Source organism: Oncorhynchus tshawytscha, linkage group LG06 (genome assembly GCF_018296145.1).
Source record: "Oncorhynchus tshawytscha isolate Ot180627B linkage group LG06, Otsh_v2.0, whole genome shotgun sequence".
In the NCBI taxonomy this organism is placed as follows: Eukaryota; Metazoa; Chordata; class Actinopteri; order Salmoniformes; family Salmonidae; genus Oncorhynchus; species Oncorhynchus tshawytscha.
The window spans coordinates 17,971,012-17,983,176 of NC_056434.1; the positions used below are offsets into that span (position 1 = coordinate 17,971,012).

General features: G+C 42.0%; 1 protein-coding gene across 1 annotated transcript in view; it reads right to left on the minus strand.

Annotated features, from left to right (window-relative positions):
- Positions 1–12,165, minus strand: part of xxylt1 (xyloside xylosyltransferase 1) — a 100,255-nt gene that overhangs the window by 87,121 nt on the left and 969 nt on the right. The window contains exons 2-3 of the mRNA XM_024423175.2: positions 11,206–11,892; positions 1,835–1,982 (exon numbers count right to left, since the gene is read on the minus strand). Coding sequence (XP_024278943.1) covers positions 1,835–1,982; positions 11,206–11,727 — 670 coding nt within the window. The 5' untranslated portion in view covers positions 11,728–11,892. The remainder of the gene's footprint in view (positions 1–1,834; positions 1,983–11,205; positions 11,893–12,165) is intronic.

Here is a 12,165-nt window from a genome sequence, read left to right on the forward strand (position 1 = left end):
CGAGAGCCCATCTGTGCCCACTCACTAATCAAGTCATGACTCACTGAGGGTTACACCCTCTACTACAAAGATTCATGTGCTGAGATCTACGAACTTGCATGCGCTGGGTGGAGTCAGATTTTTTAAAACAACATTCACCTTTTGGTAGCATGATACCTCACCGGTCCAGACTCCCAAATAGAAACATTCAAAAGGGGGCGACAGAGGTTTTCTTGTTGTCTTCTCATTTGTGGTGAAAGAAAAATAAGTGTCCCTCTAATTGTCTTCCCTTGCTAGCAAGTTGGATAAACACTGCACGCTAGCTAGCCTTTTCGCTTTGGACATCTCCATGTGAAATAATACAATTTATAATTAAATAATATTCTTACAGTATATTTGACAGTGTAACCTATAATATTATCCCAATTTGATTTGATAACAAATTCTTATTGTCAATGACGGCCTAGGAACCGTGGGTTAACTGCCTTGTTCAGGGGCAGAACGACAGATTTTTACCTTGTCAGTTTAGGGATTCGATCTTGCAACCTTTCGGTTACTAGTCCAACGCTTTAACAACTAGGCTACCTGCTGCCCCAGAAGCACACAGCATCTGATTTTACGTTTCAAAATAGCCTAGAATAATGTTATCACTTCTAAACATATTTTTGGGGGGGGATTCTAATCAGGCTACAATGTTTGGTTTATTGATTGAACAGTCGCTGAGATTATATTTGGTTATCAATGCAAAATAGGTTTATTTAATGCAAAGCTAAACCGAAACATCAATCTTGAAAATAAAGTGATTTTGAAGTTGATTTTCTTCCCACATCGCCATTTGAAATAATCTGATTCATAATTAAATATGAATATATTTCCCAGTGTAACCTACCATGTTATTCCCCTTTGATATGCTGCTTCAGTATTAACTCCCATATCAGCAATGAATAGTCACGGAGGAAAAGCACATATCTCGCAGCTGTTTTTATCAATAGCCTGGAATCACTAGTTATTACTTCTAAATAAAAAACAACTTTTGTGGGGACTATAATAAGGATCCAATTTTTGGGGGGTTATTGCTTGAACAGACGCTGAGATTATATTTGTTTAAAAAATGCAAATGAGGCTACTTTGATGCATAGCCTCAGATCAGATCAAGGAACCAAGCGAGCTGTAATTGCCTACACGGCTGCACAAGGAATTATACAGCGCATTACAATTTTCATGTGGCACGGCAGTATGTTGAATGTCAGAGCGCACTACAAGGAGCTACGACATTGCAACACTGCGCTTCGAATCATTCGTCTACGTCAGGTATAAATCGGCCTTTAGAGAGAGGCTGAGGAAAAAAACCATTGTGCACACAGACAAAGAGAGAGACACAGACAGCTAGCTATCTCTACTCTACACAGCCTTCTGGGATTCTGACTCCATTAGGGCAGATTATCCTGGTCCCAAGATCGGTTTGTGCTTTTGCCTACTCCATTGTCAATCCAAACCATTTTGCATGAGAATTCCATAAGGAGTTGGCAAGAGAACAGAAACAGACTGGCACCCAGGCTAGCTAGATTAGTCATCCACCAAGCACAGAACTTCAGATTGAGCTGGTCACCTTGGGATAGACTTCGGGGTACTTTCTGTGAGTCATCCAAAGTAAAAATAGTAGTAAACATCTGATACAGACCTCGGGAGCAAAGCACACCCAACTAATATAGTGAGTGACACTTAACTTCATAGTTTTAAACGGTAATGATATCTTCTTCTGATGGTATCAACTGTGCAGTGGAACATACAGTAAATACCTATGAAAACGTGAAACATCATTCAGATTTGGCTTTGTAAATAAAGTAACTCTTACCTGCGGGCATGATGTGGTGCATGGCCACTGACAGGAAGAAGATGGCGTCACTATAGTAGGCCCCGGAGCCGGCGCTGAAGTGCTTCTGCATGGCCTCCACGATGGGGAAGAGCTTCTGGCTCAGGACCCCCACGTCATGGAACACCACCTTCACCACAAACAAGGGCAGTCAGGCATATGAGAAACATGTCATTCAGACATTCAAGTAATTCAGAATTGATACTGACAATTGTACAAGACACATGCCCATGACATTTATAACCTTATTGTTCTAATTGCAAAGGGGATGTGCATAAGGGTTCCTCACGATCAAACACCCTCCCCTCTCCAGGAGCCCCATCTCCCTGACTCTCCTCAGCAGGTCACACTCCAAGCTACCCCAGGGGCCCTAATCCCATGGTGCAGTGCAGGGATTTGGCTTAGAAGCAGAACCTGGCCGCATTCCCCAGTCAGATTATGTGGATCTCCCTCCAGATTAGAAGAAGAGGATTTTACATATATTTATTTCTGCAGAAACAAATATGATCAAAATTGTTCCATATCATATGTCTTGGTTAAATGCTACTGTATTAAAAGTGTGTGTGTGTGGGAGGGGGGTTAACGGGATTAGGCGATAAGGGAGACATATTTAATCAGATCTGTGTGCTTGGGGTGTGCAGACATCATTTAATGTTCCATAACCGATTAAGGTAAGCCTCCCCTACCGTATGTCTGGTAATAAAAACAGCCCTGGAGATGGTATTGTGGAACAGCACCTCGACCTAGCTTTGGAAAAAGGGAACTCTTACGTAAGCCCATTTTCCGGTACATAAGTGTTATGTAAGCTACCCACTAGCCACAGTGCAATTAAAGACCTTCATCACATTAACATTGGATTCAATCAATTCAAAATTCTTAACCCAACAAATGGTGATATTGCCTTTCCCAAATGACATACAGCTGAGAGCGCCTGAGCACAGAAAATTAAACATTAATGATGTTTATTTATAGATTTTGCTTGTATATTTAATAGATTAAGTTATTTTTTAAGAGCTATGGATGAATAATTGAGATAGTAAACAAGACGGGGCAGAGCTCCTCCCAACAACCCACATGTACTAAATAATACAGGAAAAGTGTCGGAGATTCCTCAGTTGTACTCTTATTACAATTATATTCCTCAGTTATACTGTACCAACGTCCTACTTACATTCCATTTTGACATCATCGAGCACAACATAAAGAAAAAGGATGGCAAAAGAAAGCATTAGAGAAAACAAAAACTCACCTGCTGTATCATAACAAGGCTTTTTCTGGATCAAAATGGGGCTTAAGTGGTGGGCGTGGCCAATGGTGCGCTCTCTGACCAAAAACTTTAGAAAATGTGCTGTTTTAAAACTAATTTCGTGCTACACCATCTGAGTGACTCAAACATATACAGTCGATGTCAGAAGTTTACATACACCTTAGCCAAATACATTTAAACTCCGTTTTTCACAATTTAATCAGAGAAAAATTCACTGTCTTAGGTCAGTTAGGATCACCACTTTATTTTAAGAATGTGAAATGTCAGAATAATAGTTGATAGAATGATTGATTTCAGCTTTTATTTCTTTCATCACATTACATACACTGAATTAGTATTTGGTAGCATTGCCTTTAAATTGTTTAACTTGGGTCAAACATTTTGGGTAGCATTCAACAAGCTTCCCATAATAAGTTGGGTGAATTTTGGCCCATTCCTCCTGACAGAGCTGGTGTAACTGAGTCAGGTTTGTAGGCCTCCTTGCTCGCACACACTTTTTCAGTTCTGCCCACAATTTTTCAATTGGATTGAGGATAGGGCTTTGTGATAGCCATTCCAATACCTTGACTTTGTGGTCCTTAAGCCATTTGCCACAATTTTGGAAGTATGCTTGGGGTCATTGTCCATTTGGAAGACCCATTTGCGACCAAGCTTTAACTTCCTGACTGATGTCTTGAGATGTTGCTTCAATATATCCACATAATTTTCCCCCTCATGATGCCATCTATTTTGTGAAGTGCACCAGTCCCTCCTGCAGCAAAGCACCCCCACAACATGATGCTGCAACCCCCGTGCTTCACAGTTGGGATGGTCTTCTTCGGCTTGCAAGCCTCACCCTTTTTCCTCCAAACATAATGATGGTCATTATGGCCAAAGAGTTCTATTTTTGTGTCATCAGACCAGAGGACATTTCTCCAAAAAGTACAATCTTTGTCCCATGTGCAGTTGCAAACCGTAGTCGGGCTATTTTATGGCGGTTTTGGAGCAGTGACTTCTTCCTTGCCGAGCGGCCATTCAGGTTATGTTGATATAGGACTCGTTTTACTGTGGATATAGATACTTTTGTACAGGTTCCCTCCAGCATCTTCACAAGGTCCTTTGCTGTTGTTCTGGGATTGATTTGCACTTTTCGCACCAAAGTATGTTAATCTCTAGGAGACAGAATGCGTCTCCTTCCTAAGCGGTATGATGGCAGCGAGGTCCCATGGTGTTTATACGTCTGGGACCTGTTGGATCGGAGTGTGAAGGCCAGGGCCATTTCCCCCCCCCCCCACAGAAATGTCCGGGAACTTGCAGCCGCCTTGGTGGAAGAGTGTGGTAACATCTCACAGCAAGAACGTGCAAATCTGGTGCAGTCCATGAGGAGGAGATGCATTGCAGTACTTAATGCAGCTGGTGGCCACACCAGCTACTGACTGTTACTTTTGATTTTGACCCACCTTTGTTCAAGGACACATTATTTAATTTCTGTTAATCACATGTCTGTGGAACTTGTTCAGTTTGTCTCAGTTGAATATTGTTATGTTCATACAAGTAATTACACATGTTAAGTTTGCTGAAAATAAACACAGTTGACAGTGAGATGTTTATTGTTTTGCTGAGTTTAGTCAGGGTAGCCATTTGATTAACTGCTCAGCAGTCTTATGGCTTGGGGATAGAATCTGTTCAAGAGCCTTTTGATCCCAAAATCGGCGATCCGGTACCATTTGCCGCGTGGTAGCAGAGATTGTGACTGTGACTGGAACGAATTGCAAAAATCGCTGAAGTTGGAGACTTTTATCTCCCTCACCAACTTTAAACATCTGCTATCTGAGCAGCTAACCGATCGCTGTAGCTGTACATAGTCCATCGGTAAATAGCCCACCCAATTTACCTACCTCATCCCCATACTGTTTTTATTTATTTACTTTTCTGCTCTTTTGCACACCAGTATCTCTACCTGCACATTACCATCTGATCCTTTATCACTCCAGTGTTCATCTGCTAAATTGTAATTATTCGCCTACCTCCTCATGCCTTTTGCACACAAATGTATATAGACTCTTTGTTTTCTTTTTTTCTACTGTGTTATTGACTTGTTTATTGTTTACTCCATGTGTAACTCTGTGTTGTCTGTTCACACTACTATGCTTCATCTTGGCCAGGTCGCAGTTGTAAATGAGAACTTGTTCTCAACTAGCCTACCTGGTTAAATAAAGGTGAAATAAAAATAAATAAAATAAATTGTGACTTGGGTGGCTGGAGTCTGACAATTTTTAGGGACTTCCTCTCACACCGCCTGGTATGGAGTTCCTGGATGTCAGGGAGCTCGGCCTCAGTGATGTACTGGGCCGTATGCGCTACCCTCTGTATCTGTAGCGCCTTATGGTCGGATGCCAGGCAATTGCCATACCAAGCGGTGATGCAGCCAGTCAAGATTCTCTCAATGGTGCAGCTGCAGAACTTTGAGGATCTGAGGGTCCTTATCAAATCAGCTTTCAAGTCACCTGGTTGGGTAGATAATAACAGTTTCCTATCCAAATCAGAGTCAAACATCCACTTTGTTGAGAAGAATGTTTCCAATTTTAAAAAAACAACATATAGGCCTAACTCTGTAGCTAACATTAGCTAGATACAGTACACTCAAAATATACAAAAAGACAAGAAACGGAGTGTTAGATACAAATCTATTAAAAATTGTATTTTATTTTATTTATTTCACCTTTATTTAACCAGGTAGGCTAGTTGAGAACAAGTTCTCATTTGCAACTGCGACCTGGCCAAGATAAAGCATAGCAGTATGAACAGACAACAACACAGAGTTACACATGGAGTAAACAATAAACAAGTTAATAACATAGTAGGGAAAAAGAAATCTATATACATTGTGTGCAAAAGGCATGAGGAGGTATGCAATAAATAGGCCATAGGAGTGAATAATTACAATTTAGCAGATTAACATTGGAGTGATAAATGATCAGATGAACATGTGCAGGTAGAGATACTGGTGTGCAAAAGAGCAGAAAAGTAAATAAAATAAAAACAGTATGGGGATGAGGTAGATAAATTGGGTGGGCTATATACCGATGGACTATTTACAGCTGCAGCGATCGGTTAGCTGCTCAGATAGCAGATGTTTAAAGTTGGTGAGGGAGATAAAAGTCTCCAACTTCAGAGATTTTTGCAGTTCGTTCCAGTCACTGGCAGCAGAGAACTGGAAGGAAAGGTGGCCAAATGAGGTGTTGGCTTTAGGGATGATCAGTGAGATACACCTGCTGGAGCGCGTGCTACGGGTGGGTGTTGCCATCGTGACCAGTGAACTGAGATAAGGCGGAGCTTTACCTAGCATGAACTTGTAGATGACCTGGAGCCAGTGGGTGTGGCGACGAACATGTACCGAGGGCCAGCCGACTAGAGCATACAGGTCGCAGTGGTGGGTGGTATAAGGTGCTTTAGTAACAAAACGGATGGCACTGTGATAAACTGCATTTCTGAGTAGAGTATTGGAAGCTATTTTGTAGATGACATCGCCGAAGTCAAGGATCGGTAGGATAGTCAGTTTTACTAGGGTAAGTTTTGCGGCGTGAGTGAAGGAGGCTTTGTTGCGAAATAGAAAGCCGACTCTAGATTTGATTTTGGATTGGAGATGTTTGATATGAGACTGGAAGGAGAGTTTGCAGTCTAGCCAGACACCTAGGTACTTATAGATGTCCACATATTCTAAAATAACAGAATTTTGGTTGTCCCGCTGCACTGGTTTGAGAAGGGAAGCCCACATTGAGCAAAGCTTCCTCTCAGCTTTTCCTGGCTTGCTGACTCCAGTCCACTGAACAGAGGGACTAGGGTCACGGACAGTCACCCCTCTACGTCATGGGAGCCTGCAGTAAAACCAACCATGGTCATCGTGGAAAGTCCCATGTCCTGTCCCATGCTTGTACCCATTGACTAACAAATCATAAAGACACAAATCTGGCCAGAACCCATGGGACTAGGACTGGGAAAAACAAAACACACTTTCCTTCAGAGCACATGGACTGCTCTAGTGTCAACAAGGCCACATAAGCATATACACGTATGCAAGCACACACACGCTTGTTACAGTGTGTAACTCATACATACATGTCTATGTAAAATCAGCAAAAAAAAAAAAGAAACGTCCTCTCACTGTCAACTGCGTTTATTTTCAGCAAACTTAACATGTGTAAATATTTGTATGAACATAACAAGATTCAACAACTGAGACAAACTGAACAAGTTCCCCAGACATGTGACTAACAGAAACTGAATAATGTGTCCCAATCAAAAGTGTGGACACCAGCTGCATTAATAAGTACTGCAGTGCATCTCCTCTTCATGGACTGCACCAGATTAGCCAGTTCTTGCTGTGAGATGTTACCTGGGCATCTTTCTTTTGGTGTTTTTCAGAGTCAGTAGAAAGGCCACTTTAGTATCCTAAGTTGTCATAACTGTGACCTTAATTGCATACCATCTGTAAGCTGTTAGTGTCTTAACAACCGTTCCACAGGTGCATGTTCATTAATTGTTTATGGTTAATTGAACAAGCATGGGAAACAGTATTTAAACCCTTTACAATGAAGATCTGTGAAGTTATTTTGATTTTTACAAATTATCTTTGAAAGACAGGGTCCTGAAAATGGGACATTGGACTAGAATAGTAAGAGTTGTTTGTTTCGTTCACAGGGGTTTCGTTCACAGGAGTCTCAGACAGTTGTCACTAAACAGTCAGGGAGTCACGAAAGGGTTTACATAACCACTGTCCTATGTTGGCCCTCCTGAGAGATGAATAATTACAGAAATTAGGTGAGGATTTGCAGACAACCATGTCAACATGCCCACAGGCCATCACAGTTCACAGCCATCCCATTAGTGACTGTGCGTGTCATAGAGAGAGTGATTTGTTTCTGTGGTGGAAGCTAAATATTCATTTTTGTGTGTTTGAAACCACTGGGTTAGTCTGCATGAATGAGCTGACACTATATAGACAGTACCAGTGAAACATTTGGACACCTACTCATTCAAGGGTTTTTCTTTGACTATTTTCTACATTGTAGAATAATAGTGAAGACAATAAAAAAACTATGAAATAACACATCATGTAGTAAACCAGAAAAAAAAGTCTGGTGATTGTGGAGGCCAGGTCATCTGATGCAATACTCCATCTCTCTCCTTGGTCAAATAGCCCTTACACAGCCTGGAGTTGTGTTTTGGGTCATTGTGCTGTTGAAAAACAAATAAGTGGGACTAAGCGCAAACCAGATGGGATGGCACGTATCACTGCAGAATGCTGTGGTAACCATGCTGGTTAAGTGTGCCTTGAATTCTAAATAAATCACTGACAGTGTCACCAGAAAAGCACACCCACACACCTCCTCCTCCATGCTTCAGCGTGGGAACCACACATGCGGAGATCATCTGTTCACCTACTCTGTGTCTCACAAAGCATTGGCAGTTGGAACCAAAAATCTCAAAAAGACTCCAGACCGAGGACAAATTTCCAACGATCTAATGTCCATTGCTCGTGTTTCTTGGTCAAAGCAAGTCTCTTCTTTTTATTATTTGTGTCCTTTACTTGTGGTTTCTTTGCAGCAGGCCTTGTCTTTGCTTATTTGAGCTGTTCTTGCCATAATATGGACTTGGTCTTTTACCAAATAGGGTTCTGCTGTATACCACCCACACCTTGTCACAAAACAACTGATTGGCTCAAACTCATTAATAAGGAAAGAAATTCCACAAATTAACTTTTAAACAAGGCACACCTGTTAATTGAAATGCATTCCAGGTGACTACCTCATGAAGCTGATTGATAAAATGCCAAATGTGTGCAAAGCTGTCATCAAGGCAATGGGTGGCTCAAATATATTTTAATTTGTTTACACTTTTTTGGTTACTACATGATTCCATGTGTTATTTCAAAGTTGATGTCTTGACTATTATTCTACAATGCAGAAACAATAGTAAACAAAGAAAACCCCTGGAATGAGTAGATGTGTCAAGTTGACTGGTACTGTATATACACAAACACACCACTTTCTATATTCAATTTCAAAAGGAAAATGTACATCCTGTAATTATTCTGCTGTATGCACACATACATACTTGTACCTGTTCATTGCATGCAACTTTCATTGAAAAGAGAAACAGATGACAGAGCCATTCCTATATTACTGCACCTTCATTCTCACCACGCTTAAAGACCATGCATGGACTGTATGTGCATGGACTAAGTATTCAGACCCCTTGACTTTTTCCACATTTTATTACTTTACAGCCTTATTCCAAAATGGATGAAAACGTTTTTTCCCTCATCTACACACAATACCCCATGAAGACAAAGCTCAGGTGCATCCTGTTTCCATTGATGATCATTGAGACGTTTCTACAACTTGGAGTCCACCTGTGGTAAATTCAATTGATTGGACATGATTTGGAAAGGCACACAATTGTTTATATAAGGTCCCACAGTTGACAGTGCATGTCAGAGTAAAAAGCAAGCCATGAGGTTGAAGAAATTGTCCGTACAGCTCCGAGACAGGATTTTGGCAAGGCACCGAAAAATGTCCGCAGAACTGAAGGTCCCCAAGAACACAGTGGCCTCCATTCTTATATGGAAGTTTGGAACTACCAAGGACATTGAGACTTGTTTCCCGAAGCCACTCCTGTGTCGTCTTGGCTGTGTGCTTAGGGTTGTTGTCCTGTTGGAAGGTGAAACTACACCCCAGTCTGAGGTCCTGAGCAGTTTTTCATCAAGGATCTCTCTGTACTTTGCTCTGTTAATCTTTGTCGATCCTGAGTAGTCTTTCAGTCCCTGCCGCTGAAAAACATCCCAACAGCATGATGCTGCCACTACCATGCTTCACCGTAGGGATGGTACCAGGTTTCCTTCAGGCGTGATGCTTGGCATTCAGACCAAAAAGTTCAATCTTGGTTTCATCAGACCAGAGAATCTTGTTTTTAATGTCTTTAGGTGCCATTTGGCAATCTCTAAGTGGGCTGTCATGTGCATTTTACTGAGGAGTAGCTTCCATCTGGCCATTACCATAAAGGCCTGATTTGGTGGAGTGCTGCAGAGATTGTGCTTCTGGAAGGTTCTCCCATCTCCAGAGGAACTCTGGAGCTCTGTCAAAGTGACCATTGGGTTCGACACCTCCCTGACCAAGGCCCCCGATTGCTCAGTTTGGCGGGGCGGCCAGCTCTAGGAAGAGTCTTGGTGGTTCCAAACTTCTTCTATTTTAAGAATGATGGCGGCCACTGTGTTCTTGGACCTTCAACGCTGCAGAAATGTTTTGGTACCCTTCGTCAGGTGTGCCTTGACACAATTGTCTCTGAGCTCTACAGACAATTCCTTCGACCTCATGGCTTGGTTTTTGCTCTGACATGCACTGTCAACTGTGGGACCTTTTATATAGACAGGTGAGTGCCTTTCCAAATCATGTATAATCAATTGAATTTAGCACTGGTGGACTCCAATCAAGTTGTAAATAAGGTATGTTTCTTTTTTTTTTAAATACATTTGCAAACATTTCTAAAACTTTTCGCTTTGTCAGTGTTGTGTGTAGACTGAGGAATTAATCAATTTTAGAATAAGGCTGTAATGTAAGAGTGGAAAAAGTCTAGGTGTTTGAATACTTTCAGAATGCACTGTATAGTATACATAGACGGAGATACACACTACTTTCGGTCTATCTATCTGAGGGGTTGGGTTAAAAGCAGAAGTCTAATTTCGGTTGGACCTTGTGTGCAATTTACCAATAAAGTGATCTCTTTTCTCTCTCTGTATTAGGTACAGCTTAATCCTTCCAGTGGCTGAAGGGAAAAAAGAAAGCGGGGGGGATTTCTAAACTAAGATGTTTTGGAAAGGCAACACTGCCCCCCTGCGTTAAACTATTCACAGTGCATTTGTGCAATTACCTGCCAGTACACTCCTCCAAACAAAGCCTGTGTTTGCCAGGTGAGGGATTAAGCCTAATTTTTAAAGGTTCAAACGCTAGACTCCACAGTTTAGGACTAACATTCCATTTAACACAAGCACACATAATGACTGTTGAGTGGTAATCCTGGCAAGATGCATGGCTCCAAACAGACTTACCTCATACTGAAAAGTTCCGACGAGGAGCAGCTCAGGGAGCATCCTCTCGCCCAGCTCTCGGCTGGCCTCATCGCTCACAAAATGAAGGACAAGCACCTCTTTGTCCAGGAAGAGGCTGTATTTCGCCATGGATAACATGGCCACCCGGAACTTCTCCTGCAGGCTTCGGCTCTTGTCCACCTTCGTGAACATCATGAGGGCATGGTAGTACTGGCTGACCTCATGCTCACTGTCTGCCCTCCTAGCCCTGACTTCACCCTCCTCTCCATCCCTCTCCAACTCTCCTCCCTCAGGGTGCACCAGCCTGGTGTCCAGGGAAAGGTCTGCATCGTTCCAGTTGGTGTTGTGGCTGGCCTGGGTCTGCTTGATGCGCTTGGTGGTGCTAGAGAAATCATGCCTCTCTGAGCCAAAGAAATAGAAGGCTACAACGGCCAGCGCAGCCGTGAGGAGGAGGACAAACTGATAGGACCTGAAGGTGCTGACTCTACCCATAGTGTTGACTAGAACCCTCAGGATACCCATGCTGTGACTCCCACAGATGAATGCAGAAGTGCTGTTATTGTCTCAGCTTGAAGAATATTGGGATGAACCCTGAGTTTAACATGCTGGATCCTTATTGCGCAGTGTTGGTTTGAGAATCATTTACTAGTCTTGTCCACACCCTGACAAGGTTGAGAAGTCCTCTTCCTATAAAAGGAATGAATTACTAAGGTCAGTCTACCTTAGTTGAAATGTACAAAGTGTTCATTATTATCACATGAAAGAAATGTGGCTAATGCAAAATAAATGCATCCAGAATAAAGTAGCTGAGTCATGTTCTTAAAATAATTAACACAGCAATTCTTGCAACAGACAGTGTGAAGAGCTAAGCTGAGTTTGAAAAGATTGTTTGCATGAAAATCGCCAGTGTCTTCCAATGCTTGCATTCGGCGACCATGTTATTCAGCATGCAATGACCTA